The following is a 24,836-nucleotide window of genomic DNA, read 5'->3' as shown; positions in this document are numbered from 1 at the left end:
GGTTCTTTTTTGGGTGAAAATGCAGGACAGTTTAAAAAAATTGTGTGTGAATTAACTGGCTAAGCAAGAACACATTGTCTGGATTTGGGGAGGGGGATCTGTGGCAGCAAACTGAAGAGGATTCTCATGCCCGCTTAGTTTCAGAGGGTAGTTATCTTGGTCTACAGTAGAACACCCAGATTCCAATAGCACCCTAGAGACCCAGAAGATTTTTCAGTCTTCTGAAAAATGAAGGGAGCTTTGACTCTCGAAAGTTTATGTCCCGAAAAGTGGGGGAGGCCAGGGCAGAGGCAGGCGCCACACAATACCTTGGATCTGGGGTGTAATTAAGGTTGCAAATCAGGGGACTTAATTGGATCGGTGTGCTATATTACTTACGGGGGGAGGGGTGGTGCCATCATAGCTTTCTACCCCAAGCTTCACAAGACTGCACGTCACTTATGCTTTTTCTACCCTGTGATTATTGCTTGAATCCATCAGTTGCAAAAGATGCTCCCAGGTGGTCGGTGAGCCCTGAAGGGCCGGGGGGTCGCCAGGTTCTTCCACTCGCGCATAGTGAAGATCCATGACCACACGTACTCACGTGCCCCCTGGGCGGGCGCTCCTGTCTTCCTCTGCAGCACCTGTCTGAACGGCACCTTTGAGTGTCCGGAGCAGGAGTGCCCGTCCTATGGAGAATGGTCCCCTTGGAGCCCCTGTTCAGCCAGCTGCGGAGGGGGCAGTGCCCTCCGACACCGCCCCTGCCACGAGAGCCCTGGCGGAGTCCCCTGCGCAGCCAAGGCCATGGAGGAAGTGGCCCCGTGCGACTCACAGCCCTGCCCTGGTGAGTGCCGGCACCCCCCCACCCATCTTTACAGAAAGGGAATGCCCCCCCACCCTTTGGATGATATACAAAATATAAATGACCAATAGACCATACACATTTCAGCCTCTTGGGCTGTCCGCAGTGGTCAAATTATATAAAACGTGATTCTTAAAAACACATCCAGAAATGCCCTTTACAAGGTATCATATCAGAAATGTATAAACCTTATATCCTGTGTGGCTAGATGGTGATTTGCTCACGCATCAACAAGGGACAAATATATTAGCCCATGTTTTATATAATTTGACCACTGCGGATGGCCCAAGAGGCTGAAATGCGTATGGTCTATTGGTCATTTATATTTTGTATATCATCAACTGTGTTTATTATTTTGGTAACTATTTATACTAGCCGTTCTATATGCAGCCTGTATTCCAGGCCCAGTGTTTTAATCCATTTTATTGTGTACACCTAATAAATATATTACTTTTTAAGAATTGTTAGTTTCCAGCTCAACCCTTAGGTTCCCTGTGCTTTTTTGGTTGAGTTCTTTCTCCCCTTTTTTGGTTGTCAATCCCCAGCATCTCCATTTTATTGTGTACACCTAATAAATATACTACTTTATAAGAATTGTTAATTTCCCGATGCCGGGGATTGAACCAGTGACCTTCTGCATGCCAAGCAGATGCTCTGCCACTGAGCCACAGCCCCTCCCAAACAGCCTAAGATATGAACACACAAAGCTGCCTTCTGCTGAATCAGACCCTCGGTCCATGAAGGTCAGTCTTGACTGCTCAGACTGGCAGCGGCTCTCCAGGGGCTCAGGCTAGCATCCTCCCCCCTGTTCCAAAAGGCCCTGGTGTTGACAGGCATGGGAGGAAACTGGGGTCCATCCCCACCCTTGACTTCTTGCCTTGTTTACAGGGGGCTGCCTGCTGAGCGAGTGGTCTGCATGGAGCCCCTGCAGCGCCAGCTGTGGCAGAGGCGTGTCTGAGAGGAGCCGCCACTTGCTGTCCCCCCCAGGGGGGCCGTGTCCCGCCCCAATCGTGCAGCATCAGGCCTGCAACACGCACAACTGCACCCCAGGTGAGCCCTGCAGGGAGCCAGCCCCACGGACCTCTGGGGCTGCTGCCAGGAAGGGGCCATCTCCAGCCAGCTCGGAGTGCCATGGCCAGCTGGGGAAGCGGCTTTCTGCACTGAGACGATGTCACAAGAGAGCAGGGGTCTCTGTGGACAGGGGTCATAGAATCATAGAGTTGGAAGGAGCCATAGAGTCCATATCTAGTCCAACCCCCTACTCAATGAAGAATCTTCCTAGAGCAGTGATGGCGAACCTTTTAGAGACCGAGTGCCCAAACTGCAACCCAAAACCCACTTATTTATCGCAAAGTGCCAACACGGCAATTTAACCTGAATACTGAGGTTTTAGTTTAGAAAAAACAATTCATACATTAACATCCCCACTTCATCCCATGCTAACGGAGTCACTCTGCACAGGATCACGCAGCTGGACAGTCTTTGGGGGGGGGCGTGCCCCTCACCTTATAGCACGCGTAGTGCCAGTACAGGTAAGGGGTGCATTGCTGGAAGTCGTGCAGGGTCTCGGCTGGCGGGTAGCAAAGCTGGAAGACGGGCAGGCCATGCTTGCAGCGCCGCAGGCAGGAGGCACACCGCAGGACGCACCTGAAGAGCTCCAGCTCAGCCAGCCCCTTGTCCGGCGCAGTGCCGGAGCCCAGCTCTCCAAAGGCCAGCTCCCTGCGCCAGGGCTCCCCTGGCGCCTCGTCGGTACCACCGGCACACTCCTGGTGGCAGTGAGCCTCGCTGTGGCGCAGCAGGTGGTGGAGGCACACGCTGGCCTCCAGGGCGCGGATGCTCTCCTTCCAGCCCTCACCCTCATACTACTCCAGCTTGTAGGCGCGCTGCAGCGGCAGCAGTTTGGCCACTGGGAAGCTGCGGAAGCTGTACTTCTCGTACTGCGCTCCGGCCAGGGTGGCCAGCAGCAGCCCCCAGCTTCGCCGTTCCATGCCCGCCCTGCTGCCGCCACCTGCTGCTGTTCCGGGGCCACTCAGAGGCCCATCGGGAGGCTCTGGGAAGCAGGGGGGAAAGAAAGGCAGTAGGCAGGCCCAGGCAGATCCCACAGGGTCTTAGCACGGCGGGCAGGCGAGGGGAGGGGAGGGACCAAATGGCCAAAACGCATGGGAGGTTTTGCCTTGGATTTGCAACTCTTTAGATGTGCTGGGGTGATGACGCACATTCCCACAGAGAGGGCTCTGCGTGCCCCCTCTGGCACGCGTGCCATAGGTTCGCCACCACTGTCCTAAAGCATCCCTGACAAGTGCTTGTCCAGCCTCCATTTAAAGACTGCCAGAGACAGGGAGCTCACCGCCTCTCTAGGTAGCTGATTCCACCGCTGAACAACTCTTACTGTAAAAAAAAAATTCTTAATATCCAGCCGGTACCTTTCCGCCCAGAATTTAAACCCATTATTGCGACTTCTATCCTCTGCTGCCCACAGGAACAGCTCCCTGCCCTCCTCTAAGTGACAGCCCTTCAAATACTTCAAGAGAGCAACCGTGTCCCCCCTCAACCTCCTCTTCCCCAGACAGAACATTCCCAACTCCCTCAGCCTTTCCTCGCAGGGCTTGGTCATGTCTTAGAGGCACTGCCGGGCGTGAGAGGGCGGAGAGAGCAGTCTCTCTTACACACAGGCTGAGGTTTATGCCAACGTGGGGGCTTCCCTTGTATTATCCCTCTTTCCTGTGACCCAAGGCCAAACTTCCATGCTGAAACCCAGTGGATCAAATTATACCGTATCCACAAGACCAGGACCGACACCAAGAATAGTCAGAGTGGTGTCACTGCCCACTTGCCCGTGTGTCAGAGCAGCTGGCTCATTCGGCCAGGAGCCGGCCTGGAGCTGGTGCTGATGGGGATGGAGAAGAGTGGAGGGGCACTAGCAGCACCCTGCAAGCCCTGCCCACTGGGATGCACAGCCCTTGTGACCTGTTTCTCCACCCTCTCCCCATGCCAGAATGCCCGGGGGTCCAAGTCTTCAGCAGCTGTGCCAACGGCTGCCCGCAAGCCTGCTCAGACTTGCGCCCGGAAACACAGTGCCTGCAGGAGGAATGCCAGCCTGGCTGCTCCTGCCCCTCTGGCCAGGTGAGTGTGTCTGTATCACCCGCCTGGTGGGACACAGGCTTTCCTTGCCTTGCTGCAAGCCAATCACATCTGAGCTTCCTCTTGGCCCGCAGGTGCTGCAGGATGGGGTGTGTGTGCCTGCAGACGAGTGTCGCTGCTCGCTCGGCTTGGCATTGGACTTGCCCTGGGCTGCCAACTTGTCCCAAGAGGAGCAGGCCAAGGAGTACCCCCCTGGCACCATTATTCAGCATGAGTGCAACAGCTGGTGAGGGGGGGGGAGACGGGCTGCTGGCCAAGGGAGGGTCACTGGGAGGCACTTTGAGCCAGGGTGGACACAGATGCCAACAGGCTCACCTCTCCCCATACTAACCTGGCACCACCTCTGCACATGGGGCCAGCTCTTCTGCCCTTTCCCAAATGAAGGACAGGATGTGGGGGGTGCACTGCGGGCCCTTCTTGGCAGTTGCTCTGGAATTCTGGACTACCAAGATGGAAGGGGGGCGCTTCCCTGCATGACCTGACTTTGACTGTCTTTGCAGCGTCTGCCAGGGAGGCACCTTCAACTGCAGCCAGGAGGCCTGTGATGGTAAGTGTCTCCTGAGGACCCCACCCCTTGGCTCCAGGTGCCCCCCACCTGCCCTCCAAGGGCCATCCATTGGACTCATTCCCTCTGTACCCTTCCCTTTCTGCTCCCATCCCCTGCAGCCTCCAAAAGAGAGGGGGGGCTTCCAGGGAGGAGGCACTGGCTGGGCAGGCCCACAGAAGCAGCCAGGGTGCTGCTGACTGCTGGAAAGGGGTCCGTGTCTTGGTCTGTGGCTGCACTCTGCATTCCGCTGGGCCCGGCGTCTCCCACACCCCTCTGCCTGCCTGGCCTCTTTTCTCCCTCAGTGCCATGCATTTGGTCAGAATGGTTTCCCTGGTCGCCATGCTCTGTGACGTGTGGCACCGGTGAGCAGATCTCCCGGCGGTACCCGCTCCAGCAGCGCCTCTTTGGAGGTGCAGAATGCGAAGGCCCTGCCATGCGCCAGAAGCCATGTGCCCTCCCAGACTGTGGTGAGAGGAAGTGACCTTCTCCCTGGGGTAGCCAACTCTGGCTTTGGAAATTGCTGGAGATTTGGGGGGTGGTACCTGGGGAGGCAGAGTTTGGGCACGCGGTCAGCAGGGATGTGATGCCATAGAGGTAGCGCTCAAAGGTCGGACCAGAACCATTGGGTTGAAATTAAATCAAAAGAGTTTCCATCTAGACATTAGGAAGAATTTCCTAACAGTTTGAACGGTCCCTCAGTGGAACAGGCTTCCTCGGGAGGTGGTGGGCTCCCCTGGGGGGAGATTTTTAAGCAGAGGCTAGATGGCCATCTGTCAGCAATGCTGACTCTATGACCTTAGGCAGATGATGAGAGGGAGGGCACCTTGGCCATCTTCTGGGCATGGAGTAGGGGTCACTGGGGATGTGTGTGTGGGGGGGTAGTTGTGAGTTTCCTGCATTGTGCAGGGCGTTGGACTAGATGACCCTGGTGGTCCCTTCCAACTCTTATGATTCTATGAAATATCCTCTGGGGGAACTGACCTCTGTCATCTGGAGTTCAGTTGTAATTCCAGGAGAACTCCAGACCCCACCTGGAGGTTGGCAACCTCTGCTTCTCCCCCTTGATTGAGGTGGCTGGTGGGGAGAAGGCACTGCCAGGCCCCTGTGAGCCAGGCAGCGAGAGGGGGGGAAAGTCGATTGCCATATATCTCGCCAATTTCTCCTTGACGCAGCCTGCCCTGACGGAGAACTCTGGCTGCAGCTCGGCTCTGCAGGCCCTTGTGAGCGGAGCTGCTCCCAAATCTATGAGGACCCCCCGCAGAACTGCAGCCGGGGAGCAGAGGGAGGCTGCGTGTGCCAGCCTGGGCACTACCGGAATGGCAGTGGGCGCTGTGTTGTGGCTGCGCACTGTGAGTGTGAGCACCGAGGCCAGGTGTACTTGGTGAGTGTGCTGTGGAAGGCCGATACGTGTGTTGACAGGGAAAGGGGTGGAGGAGGAAGCTTCAAAGGCTGAGCTAGAAACCATAAACTATAACAAAATAATTATATTTATTACAAGGTGTACACTATATACTTTATGTCCAAAACCAGGCAGGACAAATTATAGCCCCCCCCCCCCAAAAAAGATGCCAGCGTCATTGACAGGGCAGTGTCAATCAGTAGCTGCCAGCCTCTGTCTTGCTCATTTGGGAAGGGCAAGGGCAGGTCAACCCCCCATCTCTCTCAGGAGGGGCCCCAGCAGGTAATCTGAAGGTCCCACACTTTTGGCAGAGCAGTTCTGTCTGCAGAAGTGGGCCCTGTAGCCCAGCGGGAAGGTCTCCTGTGCAGGCCTCGTGATTAACGAGAATTGTGCAAGAGCAGGACTCCCATCCTCCGCAGTAGGCCCAGGCGCAGGAGACCTTCCCATTGGACGGGGGGGCCTTCAGCATACCGCCTCACCCCACTCTGTGGGCTCCAGGCAGCTCACAGCATATGCTCTGCCTCACGTCAGACCCTTCTTCCTTTTTTCTTCTTTGTTTCCCCCTGTTCTTAGACCGAGGTCTTGAACAATAAAACTATAAAACTTAAATAAGATCCATCTCTAAAAACACCTCCCTTTGACTCTTCTCTGCAGCCTCCCAAAAAATGAGCAACAAAATAAGTACGCTGAGCATCGGAGTCCTCTAAGAGGAACTGAACCTTTTGCTCCAAAGTTGCTGGAGAAGATGTGGACCATTTGTTAAAACATGGCATAATCCATTTTAGCCTAAGTTGGTACACGTAAGGACAGTGCAAAAGGGTATGTGCCAAGGAGTCCACTGACGGAAGAGGGCAGGGGACACACAGCCGGTCTGAAAAAGGGATCCTTCGCATATGGTCCAGCAAAACCATTGAAAAAGGGCAATTAAATCTTGAACACATAAAGATTATACATAACTTTGGACTAACCAGAGAATCCAGATAGGAAGGAAGAATACCCTTAGATAACCATCCCAGGGCACACGGAGAACATGTCCTTCGAGCATTAAAATGAGTGTATTATGTCTAGCTTAGATAAATTTGGCCACATGTTTTTTACACTGATCTACAGCATGTCAGATGCAAACAGCCATGGCCTCCCCCTCCCCCTCTGCGTGCCCTCTAACCCTTTTTTCTCTGCCCCACACAGGCCGGTGCGGAGTGGCGCGTCGACTGTGAAACTTGCCGCTGCCTGAACGGGAAGGCCGCATGTGGGGCTGGCTGCCCCCCGCTCACCTGTCTTGAGGTAGCACACCTGAAGGATGGGGTGGCGGGGCTCAGGAGCCGCAGCTTCCCAGGGGACATCCTGCTCCTAAGCTGAGCGGGTGGAGGCGAGGGAGCACAAATGCCCTCTGCATGTGCTCAGAGGCAGGCGTGTAGTTTCTGGGGCTATTGGAGACGGGAGCCTGGTCTGAGCGCTGTCATTAAAGCCCCCTCTCCATCCCCCACCTCAGGGAGAAGCAAAAGTACAGGATCCCGGCAGCTGCTGCCCCATCTGCAGAAAGGAGGTGTTCGGTACGCCAGTTGGGAGAATTGTGCCTTCTGTGCTCCAGGGGACCCCCTGCATCGGCCTCTGCTGGTTTTAAACCTGTGTTTACCCAACACACACACACCCCAGCACTGCACTAGGTGCTGGGTGCAAGATGGTCTCAGCAGAGGGCTTCTGAGGGCTTGACAGCATATTGCAATTTCTCCTGAGTTTGTTTTAAACTTTGTTTTTGCAAATTCAGCCTCTGGGATTCCTTTATCAAGGAGGAGAACAGCATGGGATTAACCAGAGAATCCAGATAGGAAGGAAGATTACCCTTAGATAACCGGCCCAGGGCACGCGGACAACATGTCTTCCGAGCATGGCGGTAGATTTTAACCCCCTGCCATTTTCTCACTGGAAAAAACCACCTTTGGGTTACTTTATCCCCCTTAGGAAAAACATGAGGGGGGTATTACTATACATATAGATGAGCGCCAAATCAGTGCTGCAGAGGGAAGCAAACAAGTTTGGGGGAAACAAAGGCTTTGACATTGAAGGAGGAGAGAGGGGGCTTGGTCAAGAGAGAAAGGGGGGCTGTGTCAGGCTCAGGCGTCTGTCCCTAGCATCCCATAAGCAAACTCATTGAGGCAGGTAATCCTGAACCAGTAATACTTTATTAGGAGCAAAAAGGCAGATTAAAGAAGCTGACTGCTTACACGCAGATGAGGCTAGTTATGGCGATACATCGGTTGGTTACATGTTTAAAAGCATTACAGGCTACGAAGGTAAACACGGCTAAGCAGCCCCGAGATAAGGATTCCCAGGACAGGAAGACTAAACATGCCCACAGCTGTGGGAAACAAGGCGAGGGAAACTGTACACAGAGTTTACAGGCATGAGAATCAAGGACTTGGCGTGTAGCCAGAAGCTGGTTTGCTCGTGTCAAGAGCCTTTACCCCTGCTAGCAGCAAAGGCCTGACAGGCTGTGGAAGGGAAGGAGAGCTATGGTCCCAAGAATGCTTCTTGCCCTGTGTCCCTGCCCCTCCTGTTCCTTTCCGCCCCGGAGGTCTCTAACCACTCAGCAGTGGCTGAATATGAGAATCACGCCACGGCGCCATCGCCGTTGCTCCCAGCATTGGATGTCGTTTACGTGAGCTCCAGAAGCTTCCCGTGGCTGTGGGATGGGGGGGGTGGGCTTCTGTGGCCCCAGCCTGGTCAGGCTGGTAAAGATCCTCTCCCCTCCCCACAGAAGAGCCCCTGTCTTCATGCCTGCGCTACACGGAGCTGCGCAACGTCACCAAGGGGCCCTGCTTCCTGGCAGAGGTGGAGGTGAGCTACTGCAGCGGGCGCTGCCCCTCCCACACCAACGTCATCCCCGAGGTGAGTGAGAGCCATTTTCCCCTCCTGGGGCTGTCCTGGCCAGGCCTCACCCAGGCCCCTCTCCCGGGGGGGGCATCTCCTCCACCCCACAAGCCGGCGGGGCTTTCCTGCCTGCCTCGCCCCTCACTGCCCCTCCGCCCCCACTTGCAGGAGCCCTACCTGCAGACCCTGTGCGATTGCTGCAGCTACCGCCTGGACCCTGTCAGCCCGGTGCGCATCCTGAACCTGCAGTGCCCGAGGGGCGAGACAGAGCCGGTGGTGCTGCCCATCATCCTCAGCTGTGAGTGCAGCAGCTGCCAAGGTGAGCCCCCAGCCCCCAGCTCTGCCCCCAAGGCCAGACTGCCCACCTGTAAAAGGGGAACGGCTGTAACCTACCGGGCAGGGTTGTTGTGCAGGTGAATGGTGGGGATGGGAATTGCCTTGCTCAGATTTAAAGTGCCAGAGACCCTCGTGCAGTGAGCAGGCAGACTTTTTGGGGGTGCCCTGAGCCCTTTGTATGAAAAAACCACTGGCCGTCAACCTTCCACAGAATCTCACCACTGGCCCATCCAGCCCCACCTGGGCTCGGCCACCTGGCAGCTTTCCTCCAGAGCCTTGACCCAATATGATTTTAGCTCACGATCCCAGGGCCACAGCCAAACTTGGTCAGGCTCTGTTCTCACCCCCCTTTCCATTTCCCCTCACCTCCGTTCCAGGTGGTGATTTCTCCAAGCGCTGATGGACCCCCCCTGCCAGTTCCGGGCCTTTGCAGAGGATGCCGGCTCAGTCCAGGTGCTGAACAGCTTCTTCCACGATGCCAAAGACTCCCTCTGATCTCTCAATCCCCCTCCTCAAGATGCCCGACACAGCACAGGCCATTTTTTGCCGTTCAATAAAACCACCCAGCTGCAGTTTCCCAGAGGACTCCCTTCTTTGACTCTTCACAGCAGACGGGGCACAGGTTGCTCGCAAGACAACGGGAGTAGAAGGGGAAGGGGGCAGGAAGAGGTCGAGGGGGCTTCTTCCCAACCTGGGCCCATGGGGTCAGGCCCAGTATCAGCCAAGCCACTGCTGGCACAAAGAGCCAGGCACGGATGCCACGAGGGGCATGGCTAGCCCCCAGCCTTTAGCAGCACAGGACAGGCCTGGCATTCTCTTCACAGCTCGTGCCACTGCTGGGCAGGTCCCCCACAAGCTGGATCAGGCCAGCCACAGAGCACGCCCAGGTGGGAGTTCTTTGCCCGCAGTGGAGGGCAGTCGTTAAACTCCCTCTCCACAGCCTGAGGCAAATAGAGGCTGCATGAACCTGCCATTTGCATTTGATAGGTTGGACTAAGGTACATGCTCTCAGTCTATTTACTAAGTAAGTACATAGTCTATTTACTAAGTAAGTACATTTGCACGTCAATATATTTATTGTCTCCTTTCCCCCCTATTGGGATCCAAAGCCCCTTACAACAAATAAAAACACAATTTTTTTTAAAAAAAGACAGAAAAAGATGGCCAGTCCAAGCTGCATTTTGGGACCAGTCCGGAATCTAGGAGGCCAGATGGTGAAGGGCACAGACGAGCGGCAGGCACAGGCTGACAGCCAAGGGGTGGTTGGCTCACGTCCAAGGGATCTCTTTCTCAGACAGGAAGTGCCAAGAGAAGCACTGCTCAGACAGTGCTCTTGGCAGCAGGGATAGCCCCACCCACCCCCATCTGCTCTCCCTACAAATACCCATGAAGCTTTTCCATTGACCTTCCATTGACTGGGTTGCTGTGAGGAATCACAGAATCATAGAGTTGGAAGAGACCACTAGGGTCATCTAGTCTAGCCCCCTGCACAATGCAGGAAATTCACAACTACCTCCCCACCACCACCCCCAGTGACCCATGCGTCATGCCCAGAAGATGCCCAAGGTGCCCTCCCTCTCATGATCTGCCTAAGGTCACAGAATCAGAATTGCTGACAGACTAAAGGGCGGGGCAGAAACCTCCATGCTGCTCTGAGCTCTGTGCATGGGATGGGATTAACGCTGACAGTGAGATAGAAAAGGCCCAGAAGAAAAGTGTCTGACAGGCTGACAACAATCGAGAGCCGCATTTCCTCTGCAGCCACATCTAAAGATTTCAGCCTGATCTGATTCATAGTGCTTGAATTTCTGGAGCTACACTCAGGTGCAGGTGAACCTTGCCTGGCTGGGATGTTTCCCCCTGGCCCAGGTGGGGCAACCTCGGGTCCAGCTTCTATGCTTGTCCCTTCTCCCCACCAGCCTGGGACTCAGGGATGCAGAGGGGTTTACCGGCCGACCCAGGCCGGGAGGCCATTTCCTTTGGCGCTGAGGGGTGCATCCGCCGCCTGTGGGCGGCCAAGCTGCGCAAACGCGGGAAGCTCTCCCCGCACTCTGTGCAGATGAGCTGCGCAGGGGTGTCATGGGCCCGCTGGTGGGAGAGCAGCGCCTTCCGCAGCCGGAAGCTCTCCCCGCAGCGGGTGCAGGAAAACGGTTTCTCGCCTGTGTGGAGCCGCACGTGCAGCTTGAGGGTTATCCGGTCCTTGAAGCTGCGGGGGCACTCCTCGCAGTGGTACGGGCGTTCACCCGTGTGGATGCGCTCGTGACTCAGGAGATGGTGCTTCTGGGTGAACCGCTTCCCACACACCGTGCAAGAGAAGGGCTTCTCGCCAGTGTGAACGCGCTGGTGGATCACCAGGTGGTGCTTGTGGCTGAAGATCTTGCTGCAGCTCTGGCAGGCAAAGGGCTTGGCGCCCGTGTGGACGATCTGGTGCATCAAGACGCCGGTGCGGTCCTTGAAGGTCTTGCCGCACGCCGCACAAGGGAAGGGCCGGTCCACGGAGTGGCTGCGCTGGTGCGTCTGGAGGTGGTGCTTCTGGGTGAAGCTCTTGCCACAGGCCAGGCAGGGGAAGGGGCGCTCGCCCGTGTGCACCCGCTGGTGGGTCATCAGGTGGTGCTTGTGGTTGAAGAGCTTGCCGCAGTCGGCACAAGACAAGGGCGGCTCATCCGAGTGAGCCTTCCTCTGGTGCGTCAGGAGCAGCTTCTGCAGGCGGAAGGTGCAGCCACAGGTGGCGCAGGCGAAAGGGTGCTCCCCCCCGTGCACCCGCAGGTGGGTGGCCAGGTGCTGCCGCTGGGTGAAGCTCCGCCCGCACTCGGCACAGGCAAAGGGCCGCTCCCCCGTGTGGATCCGCCCGTGGGTCTGGAGGGCCGCTTTGCTCTTGAAGCGCTTCCTGCACTCGGGGCAGGTGAGTGGGCACTGGGCCCCAGGCCCCTCCCCATAGGGCCTTTGTGGCACCAGCTCTTCCCAGTCCACATCCTCCCACAAGGACCCCCTGTGCCCACTGAGTGGCCCAGGTCGGTTTTCGCCAGCCGCCCTCCAGCTCTGAGGAGCCAACTCTTCTGCCGCTTCCACCAACAACACTTTCAGGTCTTCCTCCTCCTCCTCCTCTTCCTCCTTAATTCTGATATCTCCAATATCACAGCCTGCTCAGAAGGAGGAGAACGTACTTTCAATATATTCTCAGCAAACATTAACATCTTGCTTTTTTTTAAAAAACCGCCCTCCCATTGGGTGTCCCCCATTTTCCCTCAGGACCCCCCCGCCCAGTACGTCAGAGCACTAATACTGATAGAAGAATGCCACCAGCTTCCTTGCTGGGTCAGGCCAAGGGGGGGGGGGTCCCTTGAGTCCAGCCCCCAGCCCTTAGAGGCTTACCTGCTTCCCCCGTCCCCAGCTGTTTGACTCCAACAGCACGGACTCAGCGGGAGGTTCCCCTAAACAGCCACCCACCACAGATTTTCCCGATCCTTTTCAAAAACGATCCTAATTCTTAACATCGCATGACACATGCAATGCATGCTACTGTGCAAAAATTACTAGAGTTTACTAGTTCCAAGCTAGTTGGTTTCCTCGGAATGAGGCATGGCCCTAAATTTCTGAGGGTGAAGTTCACTGTCCCGTCCTGACCTGGATAGCCCAGGCTAGCCTGATCTTGTCTGATCTCGGAAGCTACGCAGGGTTGGCCCTGGTTAGTATTTGGATGGGAGACCACCAATGAAGCCCAGGGTTGCTATGCAGAGGCCGGCAACGGCAAACCACCTCTGCTCGTCTCTTTCCTTGAAAAGCCTATGGGGTCACCATAAGTCCGCCACGACTTGATGGCACTTCCCACCACCACTTCACTTTCCCAGGGGAGCTTTGCAGGGGCATCTGCTGGAGGTGGGAGGCTGGCCTAGATGGATCTTGGCCCAAACACCCAGCCCAATGGCTGAAGAGTAAAGGAGGGCAGAACGCAAAACAGCACAGGGCTGCAAGAGGTTTGAAGTGGTCCACAGCAGCCTGGGACTAGAGAGAGCTGACGGGGCCTTTCTGCTACTGGCCCAACCCAAGAAAACAGGACCTTTTACCCAGAGAGGCAACGAGCTCAGAGTTCTCCTGCATGACTTCCCGGTGAAGGGCTCGCTGCCATTCCTCCAGCTCTGCCCACTCTTCTGGGGAGAAGGAGACCGTGATGTCTTCCAGCGTCACCAGGGCCTGGAACAGAAAACCACAGCAACTCAGCAGCGCCTCCTGGGATCCTCCTCCACCCAGCCAGGAAGCCCAAAGCAGCCGGGGGCTCCAGCTCTTTGCCCACCAGCACCAGGGCCCCCGGCCAGTCTCAATAACAGAAGACAACCCATGTTTTTTAGGAAAAGGCCTGTTGTTGTTGTTTTGGAAAATAAATGTAGAAAGCATGAAGCTGCCTTCTGAGACCCTCGGTCCATCTAGGTCAGTGTTGTCTACTCAGACTGGCAGAGGCCCTCCAGGGTCTCAGGCAGAAGAAGGCCTTTCCCATCACCTACTGCCTGGTCCTTTCAACTGGAGATGCCGGGGATTGAACCCGGGACCTCCTGCATGCGCAGGAGATGCTCGACCAGTGAGCCAAGGCCCCTCCCAAACAGAAGAGGACACGAACACCCAGCTGCAGCTGCCTTCTGCTGAATCAGACCCCCCTCCGCCCATCCGCGTCCGTCCCGTCTACTCAGGCTGGCCGCGGCTCTCCAGGGTCTCAGGCAGAAAAGGGTCTTTCCCATCATGTCCGGCCTGGTCCTTTTTAACTGGAGATGCTGCTGGGGATTGAACCGGGGGCCCTTCTGCGTGCCAAGCAGAGGCTCTGCCCCGGAGCCATGGCCCCTCCCGGGAAGCAGCCTCCTCCTGAGCCGGACCCCCCCGGGCCCATCAGGGCAGTCTCGTCCGCTCAGGCTGGCCGCGGCTCTCCAGGGGGTGGGGTGGGGTGGGGGTGGGGGGCGGCGGCCTTTCCCCTCCCCTCCTGCCTGGCCCTTGCCGCCGGAGGGGGGCCCGGGGACTGAGCCGGGGCCCTTCGGCAGGATGCGCAGCCCCTGAGCCGCGGCCCCTCGCGCACCACAAGCCCGGCCAGGCACGCACGCAGAGAGCCGCCCCCCGCCCGCCCGCCCCGGAGTCCCACCGCAGAAGGAAGGGAGCGCTCCTGCCGGAGCCCCCCACCCTCCTCCCGGCGGGCCAGCAGAGCCCCCCGCGCCCCACGCCCCGCCGCCTTACCCGGGCGCGCATGGCCGCGGAGCGGAGGGGGCTGTGGCCGCGGCCGGCCGGCCGGAGGGCTGCTGACCCGCATCCGCTGGGCGGGCGGGCGGAGGGGCCGGCCACGGACAGCGCCGCCCACACTGACCGCCCGCTGCCCCAGCCTGCCGCGCAGCGCCGGGCCGGGCGCGCCAGAGAAGCCGCGCAGGGGTCGGCTGGCGGGGCCCGGGCCGTCTGCTCCGGCCGGGTCCCCTGAGCGGGTGCAGAGGGCCGGGGAGGGCTGCTGCTGCTGCTGCTGCTGCTGCTGCTGAGCCCTGGCCAGCCCGCCCGAACGGGGCGCTGGCTGCCGTGGAGGGACAGCCGCAGCTGGACCGGGCGGAGGCGCCGAGGCGGCTGCGGGGCGGGCCGGAGGGGAGGGGAGGGGCGCCTTCAGCCCTCGTTGCATTATTGCACCGGGGGAGGGGGGGTGGATATCCCACCCCCCACCCCGTTCACAGAAAGAAGTTCGTCCGCAAGAGTCCTTCCAGCTCCCAGGTCCCACCCTTTTTTCTCCGCAAGCGTTTCGCGCGTGGGCTCCTCGTCTCTCCGCGACAGACCTTCTCTGAACCCCGTGGCCATGAAACCCCCCGCTGGGAGCCCAGGAGGCAGGAGCCATTCGGGGCACGGAAGTGTCAGAATTCCCCGGCTTGTTGGAAGTGTCAGAATACCCCCGGACGGCTCTGACGACCACCCAGGGTGGACCCTGTTCGAAGCTACGGCCGTATCGGAAAGCCCTTCACCAAGGACTTCAAAAGATGTTCCCACAAACGCTTCCATTAGAATATGCTGCTCGACATTATAGCACCGGAACTATCTCCGCAACTTAAAGATCTATTTAAATATGCTGTGACGGCTGCCAGAACAGTTTTAGCGAGGAAATGGAAACCACCACCTCCTCCAGATATAGCAGAATGGAAGGAAAAACTGACGGAGTAGGCCATGATGGCAAAAATGGCCTTTATGATCTATACAAGTAATGATATGGAATACAAGCAGTTTAATGAAAAATGGAAACTATTTTATAAATAGATTGAAGATTAAAACTAAATAACAAAATATTGAGATAAGAAAAGGGTGTAGAGTTGTATGACTTATCTTTGAATTCAATTTTCTCTCTCTTCATATATATATATATATATATATATATATATATATATATATATATATATATATATATATATATATATATATATATATATATATATATATAATATCATCATATGTTGGACATATTTTTTCTTCTTTTCCCCTGTGTGTGTGTGTGTGTGTGACATACTTTTTCTTCTTTCCCCCTGTCCCTTTTTTCCTTTTTGTACCCCTCCTTTATATAATAAAAATCATTTTTAAAAAAAAAGAATAAATAGAAGTGGCCATGATGGGCATCCTGGAAATGTTCCTTTCTCAATATGAAATCCATCAGTCAGCGCTCCATTTATGAAAATCTTTGCATGCTGTTTTGTATAAATACTTTGTATCCAGTTCATGAGCTGCAAATTAAACTTCCTATCGTTTTCAATTAAAAAAGGCCAAGCTATATTGTCTGAAAATCATGACCTGCAAAATCTGCTTTCCCCCTCTTTTTATTTTGTAACCTCTGGGCTGGTGAAGAGTTCTGGTGAGCTTGAATGCTTGCACATCACTACATGGTCAGCAGGTACAGGATCTTGAACACAGTATGCCAGAGAATTCGGTTTTTGGTTTTTAAATGAACACATGAAGCTGCCTGATACTGAACCAGACCCTCGGTCAATCAAAGTCAGTATTGTCTACTAAAACCGGCAGAGGCTCTCGGTGGTCTCAGGCAGGGGTCTTTCACATCACCTACTTGCCTGGTTCCTTTAACTGGAGATACAGGGATTGAACCTGGGACCTTCTGCATATCAAGCAGATGCTCTACCACTGAGCCATGGCCCCTCCCCTAAATCTGCAAGCATCTACTTCTCCTTATTGCTTCTGCTTTGTTCTCATTGTCTCAATCTTGAGAAAGGTAGTCTGTGAATACATGGATTTATGCCTAGACTTGAATCTTAGAATGACCAGAACAAGAAGAACAGAATTTGGAACAAGCATTCTTTGGGGAAGTGTCATTCTTCATTCAGAGTTGTCTTACACCACACCTGTTCTGAAAATGCTTTGGTAAGAATCCTAGAAAATGTATTTTATCTTTTAAATTTAAGATAGATAAGATACATAATGTTTTTGTGATTATTTTTATTTAATTATTTCAAGGGTGATCAGATTGATTTTAAATAAACATCTTAAAAGATAAACATGAGTGATTTTTGGCTGGGATATGAGGTTTTCACTTGACACCTGGAATAAATAAACATCCAAGCTCTCCTCAGTCAGAGGGCTGATAACCTACAGATATCAGGTATTGAAGAAAATAATCATCTCAATAAAGCACTGTGATTTAGTGGTTGATGCAACATCAAAAAGATTCCATGTGCCGGTTTTAAAGTAAATGCTTTCCCCAACAATTGGGATAAAAGGCCGTAACAATTTCCCCGTTGGGTCAGTCCTATTAAAAGGTATTACACATAATGTTCTGGGCTTTTGTGATTTTACTTCTGGAATGACACAGCTACAAACAACCTCCCTAAGAACATCAGAAGAGCCCTGCTAGATCAGGCCAGTGAGGGTCCATCTAGTTACTAGTAGAATAAGAGTTGGTTTTTATAGGCCAACTTTCTCTACCACTCAAACCGGCTTACAATCACCTTCCCCTCCCCTCCCCACAACAGACACCCTGTCAGGAAGGTGGGGCTGAGAGAGCTCTAAGAGAACTGTGACTAGCCCAAGGTGTGTAGGAGTGGGGAAACAAATCCAGTTCACCAGATCAGCCTCCGCCGCTCCTGTGGAGGAGTGGGGAATCAGACTCCAGATCAGACTCCACTGCTCCAAACCACCGCTCTTAACCAGTATACCACGCTGGCTCTCTAGTCCAGCATCCTGTCCCACATGGTGGCCAACCAGTTCCTCTGGAGGGCCAACAACAGGGCACAGAGGCCCAGGCCGCCTACGATTCTGATTTTGCCTCCTGGCACTGGGATTTAGAGGTACACCTGGCTCTGAACACAAAAGCTCCCTTTAGTTACCATGGCTAGCAGCCACTGCTAGAGACTCTCCTCCATGAATCTTCCTAATCCCCCTAATCTATGCCTAGGGCTGTCACCACATCCTCTGGCAGCAAATTCCACATTTTACTCTCTCGTTGTGTAAAGAAGTGTTTCCGTTTGTCCATCCTGAATCTACTGCCCATCGTCTTCATTGAATGCCCTCGAGTTCTAGTATTTTGGGACAGAAAGAAAAAAGTTCGCTTTGTCACTCTCTCCACCCCCTGCATAACTTTATAAGCCTCTATTCTGTCCCCCTCCCTTAGCCATCTCTTTTCTAAACTGAAAAGTCCCAGACTCTTCAGCCTTTCCTTGTAGGAAAGGCGTTCCAACCCCCTAATCATCTTGGTTGCTCTCTTCTGCACTTTCTCCAGCACTGCGATGATGACCCTTTTGAGACAGGGTGACCAGAACCAGTTGAGTTTGAAGGGGGGGGGGGAGAGACTCTCTTGTGCCAGTTCCAGAGTGAGAAAGGTGAGTTGGGACCATGGGGAGCCACGGGGAAGGGTGAAGCAGAACTTCCTTGAATTCCTTTCCAGCCGGGAAAGGACTCTGAGCCGCACACAGCCCTAGAACTGTGTCTGCCCTCCCTTCTGTGAGCGCCTCCGGCTCATCCGGCTCTGTTGCCTCTCGCCTGACGCCACAGTCTTGAACTCCAGCAACAGATCTGCTCCTCACCTGTGGCTCCTCTGGTGCAGGGTGAGATACCTCTGGTGTGTGAAGATGCTGCCACAGTCAGGGCACACCACGGACGCCTTCGCACTCAGAGAGGTTGGTGGGATACCGGCAGGGCGCTTCCGGCTCGTGCCCGCTCCTTTGCCAGCAGATCTGGCTTCTCCCTGAGACGGGACGGGTCCACTGAGGAGGGGGCCGCACCTCGGTGGCTGCTCTTCCTCATGGGTCTTCTGGTGGACCAGCATGATCTCCCTGTCTCGGAACCGCTTCTCACAGGTGGGGCACTCATAGGGCTTCTCCTCCTGCAGGGCGAGGCCTGTGCCGCCCTCGGTGGGCAGCCTCTCCCCACGGTGGACGCGCAGGTGGCTGTTGAGGTGCTGCTTCTGCCGGCAGGTCTTGCCGCAGAAGGCGCAGCGGTAGGGGCGCTCCCCAGTGTGCATCCGGTTGTGGATGACCAGCGTCGCCTTGTCCCGGAAGGTCTTCCCGCACTCGGCGCAGGAGAAGGGCCGCTCCCCGGTGTGCAGCCGCAGGTGCTTGAGGAGGGGCTGCTTGTAGCCGAAGCTCTTCCCGCAGGCCATGCACGAGAAGGGCTTCTCGCCCGTGTGGACCCGCTGGTGAATCCTCACGCTGCGCTCCTGGGAGAAGCATTTCCCGCACTGGGTGCAGGCAAAGGGCCGCTCTTTGTTGTGGGACTGCATGTGGGCCACCAGGATCTGCTTGAGGCGGAAGCAGCGCCCGCACTCCAGGCAGGAGAAGGGCCGCTCGGCCGAGTGCGTCCCCTCGTGTTTCCGCAAGCTCGCCTTCTTGTTGAAGCTCTTCCCGCACTGGGCGCAAGTGTGGGGCTTCTTGGGGCCAGGGGCGCACCGCAGGTGACGCAACAGCTGCTGCTCGGCAGCCAGGCTCTTCTTGCCCTTGGGGGCAGGGCTCTTGCCAGCAGCGGCAGGGGGGTCCTGGTGCAGGTGCCGCCTGAGGTGGCGCTTCAGGTCCCCCCTGGAGGGGAAGCCCTTGGGGCACAGGTGGCACTTGAAGGGGCGCTCCCCCGTGTGCTTCCGGATGTGGATGGACATGGCCACGTTGCTGAAGAAGCTCTTGCCGCACTCCGGGCACTTGGGCGGGTTCATCTTCAGCGTCACCCGGGGCAGAGACTCAGCCTCCGTCTTGGCAGGGGCGTTCGTTGCCCGGGTCACTGGCTTCTCCGTTCCTGCCGAGTGGTTCTTCTTCTTCCACTTCCTCTTGTGCCGGCCTGGGATTCGCAGGAAGGTGCCTGCCCCTTCCCCTGCCACCTCATCCACTATCCGAATCTCATCTCCTGCTGGGAAGAAAGGGAAAAAGATTCCCACAATAATGAATACATGAAGCCGCCTTCTACTGAATCAGACCCTCCTTGGTCCATCAAAGTCAGTATTGTCTGTTCAAACTGGCAGTGGCTCTCCAGGGTCTCAGGCAGGGGTCTTTCACATGGCCTGGTCCCTTTAACTGGAGATGCTGCTGGGGATTGAACCTGGGACATTCTGCATGCCAAGCAGATGCTCTGCCACTGAGCTACAGCCCCTCTCCTTCACAGGGATCTTTGTGAATATGGTTGATTAGAAAGGTGTAACACGCTGTAAGTAATTGAGACCAACGGCAGTGTTCCTTCTCACCTTGTTTCCTTGACATCCTTTCTCAGACGTTCCCTCCCTGTAAGCAGATCTGGAAAGAGGCTGTGCGGGGCAGTTTTTTAAGGGCCATCTCCCCCCCCCCACCCGCCCCACAAAAAAACCCACATCATTTGAGATGCCCGTGTCCCTTTATTAAAAGAAATCCCTACACGTTCTTTAAGAAGCTACAGTTTTGCTTTCATATAAAAATGAGGAGAGGGTCATTTCAGACATGAACCCCCAAGTCCCACATGGCTCAGTGTCACCCTCTCACACCTGTCCCCCCTCCGGCTCTTTACCCTCTGGCATCTCAGTGAACAAACCTCCCCTTCTCTTTGATCCCCTACCCCCAATCTGTCCCCTTGTCAAAAAATTCTCAAGTTTGCCAGAGAGCCAGGGCCTGCGACTAGGAGACGTCGTCAGAAGGGGTGTGAATGGTTCCATTTCACAGCTTTCGCTGCATGGCAGAATTTCACTGTGCTGAGGGGCTGAAGGACCCCAGAATAACCCCCTTCAGGCCAGCTTCCCTCCCGATCTCGTCCCACCCACCAGCAGAGAGCCAGCCAGTTGTGGGCGTAGAGCAGGGAGGACCAGTGTCAACCCCCCACCCTGGCCATGAAAAGCACTGGGCCAAGAATGTTCCCTCAGCCTGGCCTGCCAGGCAGGGTCATTGTGAAAGACAGAAGGGAGGGTCCGTGGAGGAAAGGCAACATGGAAACACAACCACACGCCCCGGCCCCTCACCCAGCCACTGGCTCGGAGACCTCCACTCGCAGGGCTTCCAGCACTCTCCGATGCACACCTCCTCCCCCTGCTCGATCCTGTGGATGATCTCGGGCTTGACAGACTCATGCCCTGCGGAGAAAACAGGGGCAGAACAGCCATTGTTTCACACTCTCTCTCTCTCTAACAGCCCCCTTCCCACACACACACACACACATATGCAAACTCTCCTCCGTTGCCAGAGTTCCAGAGTGCTCAGAGAACGGAGGAAACTGGCCAAGTCGCTCATGCATCTTCCTGGGGGAAGCAAGTCTTGTTTGTGGGCTTCCTAGAGGCACCTGGTTGGCCGCTGTGTGTGAACAGACTGATGGACTTGATGGGCCTGGGCCTGATCCAGCAGGGCCTTTCTTATGTTGTTATGGAGGACGGGGCTATCCGTGGCTACTAGTTAAAATGGATGCTAGTCATGATGCATCCCTATTCTCTCCAGGATCAGAGGAGCAGGCCTATTATGTTAGATGCTGTGGAAGTCAGGCAGGAGAGTCTCATTTGTGGGCTTCCTGGAGGCCCCTGGTCGGCCGCTGTGTGAACAGACTGCTGGACTGGATGGACCTGGGTCTGATCCAGTAGGGCCTTTCTTATGTTCTTAAGTCTAGACGGGTGATCCGGATGAGAAATCCTCAGCAGTCTGGGAAAAACCCTGAACCCAACCAGGGTCAGCAGTGAAGCCCCAGAGCATCCCCCTCACCCCCGCCCTGTGATTTTCTGCAAAAAAAACACCCCCAGAATCTGCCTCTCCATTGGCCCCTCTCCCTCCCTGCCTGGCATGGTTTGCTGAGGGTGCATCACTGATGCTCTGAGGGTCTTCAGGATTGCTAGGAAAGGGACTGATGTGGCCAGGGAAGGATTCTGTGTTGGGGCTACTGCATCTGGGAAGCTGTGCTCAATTTTGGGTATTGTGGCGCTGGGACAGGTGCAGAAAACAAGAAGACTTGGTTTTTATGTGCTGACTTTCTCTACCTTTTAAGGAGAATCAAACCAGCTTGCAATCACCTTTCCTTCCTCTCACACATGAACACATGAAGCTGCCTTCTACTGAATCAGACACTTGGTCCCTCAAAGTCAGTATTGGCTACTCAGACCGGCAGCAGCTCTCCAGGGTCTCAGACAGAGGTCTTTCACATCCCCTACTTGCCTAGTCCCTTTAGCTGTAGATGCAGGGGATTGAACCTGGGACCTTCTGCATGCCAAGTAGAGGCTCTACCACTGAGCCATGGCCCCTCTCCAAGGCTCTCCAGGGTCTCAGGCTGAGGTCTTTCACATCACCTACTTGCCTAGTTCCTTTAACTGGAGATGCCCCTGGGGATTGAACCTGGGACCTTCTGCATGCCAAGCAGACGCTCTGCCACTGAGTCATGGTCCCTCAACAGGCACCTCGTGAGGTAGGTGGGGCAGAGATAGTTAAGAACATAAGAAAGTCCCTGCTGGATCAGACCAAGGCCCATCAAGTCCAGCAGTCTGTTCACACAGTGGCCAACCAGGGGCCTCTAGGAAGCCACAAACAAGATGACTGCAGCAGAATATGTCCACTCCCCTCTTAAAGCCCTCCAAGCTGGCAGCCATCACCACTTCCTGGGGCAGGGAGTTCCACAATTTAACTATGCGTTGTGTGAAAAAATACTTCCTTTTATCTGTTTTGAATCTCTCGCCCTCCAGCTTTAGAAGATGACCCCGTGTTCTAGTATTATGGGAGAGGGAGAAAAAGTTCTCCCTGTCCACTCTCTCCAAACCATGTATAATTTTATAGACCTCTATCATGTCTCCCCTTAGCTGCCTTCTTTCCAAGCTAAACAGCCTTAAGCATCCTAACCGCTCCCCATAGGACAGTTGCTCCAGTCCCCTAATCATTTTGGTTGCTCTTTTCTGCTCCTTCTCAAGCTCTGTAATATCCTTTTTTAGGTGGTGTGACCAGAACTGTACACAGTATTCCAAGTGTGGTCTCACCATAGATTTGTACAAGGGCAGTATGATATCAGCAGTTTTATTCTCTATTCCTCGTCTAATTATGGCCAGCATGGAATTTGCCTTTTTTACAGCAGCCGCACACTGGGTTGACAGCTTCATTGAGCTATCCACTACCACCCCAAGATCCCTTTCTTGGTCTGTTGCTGCCAGCACAGATCCCATCAGTGTATATGTGAAGTTGGGATTTTTTGTCCCAGCATGCATCACTTTACACTTACTCACATTGAATCTCATTTGCCATTTTAATGCCCATTCTTCCAGTATGCAGAGATCCTTCTGGAGCTCTTCACAGTCCGATTTTGTTTTAACCACCCGAAATAATTTGGTGTCATCTGCAAACTTGGCTACTTCACTGTTTAACCCTTGCTCCAGGTCATTGATGAACAGGTTGAAAAGCACCGGTCCCAACACAGATCCCTGAGGGACCCCACTGCTCACATCCCGCCATTGTGAGAACTGACCATTGATTCCTACTCTCTGCTTCCTATTTTTCAGCCAGCTCTCAATCCATAAGAGGACTTGTCCTCTTATCCTGTGACTATGAAGTTTGCTTAGCAGTCTTTGGTGGGGGACTTTGTCAGAAGCTTTTTGGAAATCCAAATACACAATATCCACAGGCTCATTCCTGTCCACACGCTTATTGACGTTTTCAAAAAAGTGTAATAGGTTAGTGAGACAGGACCTACCCTTACAGTTCTCAGAGAACTGTGACCAGCCCAAGGTCACCCAGCAGGTTGCATGTGGAGGAGCAGGGCATCGAACCCGGTTCCCCAGATTTAGAGTCTGCCGCCCTTAACCACTACAACCCAGGCGCTCGTGGGGTCCTGATCCGACAAGACGACGATGCTCTTTCCCTTCCAGCAGGACAGACATCCTAGGGGAGGCGCACAGGAGGTCCTTACCCAGAGAAAGGATCGCCTGGTAGTTCTCCATCATGACGGCCTGGTACAGCTCCTTCTGCCATTCTGCCAGCTCGGCCCACTCCTCCGGGGAGAAATAGACAGCCACGTCCTCGAAGGCCACCTGTGGGGAGGGGGAAGGAGGCCAGGGGGTGGGTGGTTCGCGAAGAAAGGCAGGAAGGCCATTTTGCCCCACCTTGAAAACTCACCTCCCCTCCTTCCGGGGCTCCTTCCACACTCCCTTTGTGCTCCCTCCCAGCACTCTGATCCCCCCCCCATGCCCCCAATATTGCAAAGCTCCCCAGGACAGAGATGCATCGTCTTCCATGTCATGTTGCCTACGCACCCGGAGCCTCCTGTTGCGAGCCCCCCACCCCAACGTTCAGCCCCAGAGGTCACGGTGAGCATGGGAGGCGGCTCTTTCCCGATCACGACAGTGGTGGCAGGAGCGCACTGAGAGCTGCGGTGCGCGGTGGGCAGGGCTTGCAAGAGCCCAGCGCACCTGGCCAGGTGGCCTCTTGCAGCAGGAGGGGCCCTCCGCCCCCCTCCCCCCGGGGGCCCTGCAGCCCCACAAGCGCTGCTGAAGAGGGGGGGTCGGCTCTCTTGCTCGCTGGCGCTCCGCAGGACCCCCGGGGCTGCGAGGGGGGCTCCGAAACCCCTCGGGGGCTGAGCCGCGCTGCCCTCCCCGCAAGCCGGCTTTCCAGCGGCCTCCCTGCAGCCTCGGCGGGCCGGGAGCCCCGCGCAGGACCCCCCACCGCCCCCAGCCCCGCGCAGCTGCGCGGGGCTGGGGGCGGTGGGGGGTCCTGCGCGGGGCTCCCGGCCCGCCGAGGCTGCAGGGAGGCCGGTGCAGCGGGCGGCGCTCCGTCCGCCCCGTCCGCGGCAGCCTCACCTGCCGCGCGCCGCTCACCTGCGCCATGGCCGCGAACAAAGGAGGCGGCGGCGGCGGCTCCGGCGGCGGGAGCGCGCTTGCCCGGCGGGGCGGAGCCGCGACGGGGCGGAGGCTCTGCGGGAAGCCGGTCCGCGGGGGGCTCCTCTCCCGGCGCTGGCTGCCCCGTCGGACAAGCCCCTCCCGGGGACCCTGCCCCGCTCTGGGCCAGGAGCGGGTTGAGTCTCGGGGGGGGGGGGTCCTTCCCCTAAAGCGCCCCCGACGGCCTTCCCTTCCAGCCCGCCGCCGAGCGTGGGGAGGGGAGGGGAGGGGAGGGGGCTTCTCTCCCGGGCGGCTCTTGGGCTTCCCCGGCCAGGGCAGGGGCGGCTCCCGGGCGACTCCTGGGACGGGAGTGGAAAGCGGCTCGTCTCGCGCGGGTTCTCTCCGGGGGTCACAACCCCTCCTCCCCACCCCCACGCCCCCCACCCCCATAAACAGCCCGGAGTTTGGGTGCGGTGGAACACGG

At 55.9% G+C, this 24,836-nt stretch overlaps 3 protein-coding genes across 3 annotated transcripts in view; 1 reads left to right on the top strand and 2 right to left on the bottom strand.

Moving 5' to 3' along the window:
* LOC130484666 (SCO-spondin-like) overlaps positions 1–9,550 on the top strand; it is a 115,026-nt gene extending 105,476 nt beyond the window's left edge. The window contains exons 101-112 of the mRNA XM_056857746.1: positions 621–823; positions 1,730–1,891; positions 3,837–3,964; positions 4,057–4,208; positions 4,483–4,529; positions 4,832–4,996; positions 5,702–5,910; positions 7,117–7,212; positions 7,421–7,481; positions 8,687–8,817; positions 8,968–9,118; positions 9,513–9,550. Coding sequence (XP_056713724.1) covers positions 621–823; positions 1,730–1,891; positions 3,837–3,964; positions 4,057–4,208; positions 4,483–4,529; positions 4,832–4,996; positions 5,702–5,910; positions 7,117–7,212; positions 7,421–7,481; positions 8,687–8,817; positions 8,968–9,118; positions 9,513–9,535 — 1,528 coding nt within the window. The 3' untranslated portion in view covers positions 9,536–9,550. The remainder of the gene's footprint in view (positions 1–620; positions 824–1,729; positions 1,892–3,836; positions 3,965–4,056; positions 4,209–4,482; positions 4,530–4,831; positions 4,997–5,701; positions 5,911–7,116; positions 7,213–7,420; positions 7,482–8,686; positions 8,818–8,967; positions 9,119–9,512) is intronic.
* A 1,478-nt stretch (positions 9,551–11,028) lies between these two features.
* LOC130484277 (gastrula zinc finger protein XlCGF49.1-like) lies at positions 11,029–12,068 on the bottom strand. Its single transcript, XM_056857181.1, has one exon. The coding sequence runs from the start codon at positions 11,737–11,739 to the stop codon at positions 11,029–11,031; it is 711 nt and encodes a 236-aa protein (XP_056713159.1). The 5' UTR covers positions 11,740–12,068.
* A 6,089-nt stretch (positions 12,069–18,157) lies between these two features.
* Positions 18,158–24,361, bottom strand: LOC130484276 (zinc finger protein 157-like). Its single transcript, XM_056857180.1, has 4 exons — positions 24,053–24,361; positions 23,449–23,569; positions 20,543–20,653; positions 18,158–19,467 (listed from the first exon to the last, which is right to left on the bottom strand). Exons 1-4 carry the CDS (start codon positions 24,359–24,361, stop codon positions 18,158–18,160), a joined length of 1,851 nt encoding a protein of 616 aa, XP_056713158.1.
* Positions 24,362–24,836: the final 475 nt, after the last annotated feature.

This window comes from Euleptes europaea, chromosome 11 (assembly GCF_029931775.1).
Source record: "Euleptes europaea isolate rEulEur1 chromosome 11, rEulEur1.hap1, whole genome shotgun sequence".
Taxonomy (NCBI): Eukaryota; Metazoa; Chordata; class Lepidosauria; order Squamata; family Sphaerodactylidae; genus Euleptes; species Euleptes europaea.
The sequence above is the reverse complement of the archived record's forward strand: the minus strand, read 5'-3'. Positions and strand labels throughout refer to the sequence as shown.

Coding starts and splice junctions, on each gene's coding strand:
- LOC130484277 (XM_056857181.1), bottom strand. CDS start 11,739: ATGACCCACCAGCGGGTGCACACGGGCGAGCGCCCCTTCCCCTGCCTG.
- LOC130484276 (XM_056857180.1), bottom strand. CDS start 24,361: ATGGCGCAGGTGAGCGGCGCGCGGCAGGTGAGGCTGCCGCGGACGGGG. Junction 23,570..24,052: donor GTCCTGCGGAGCGCCAGCGA/GCAAGAGAGCCG, acceptor CCCTCCCCACAG/GTGGCCTTCGAGGACGTGGC. Junction 19,468..20,542: donor GTCTCCGAGCCAGTGGCTGG/GTGAGGGGCCGG, acceptor TCTTCCCAGCAG/GAGATGAGATTCGGATAGTG.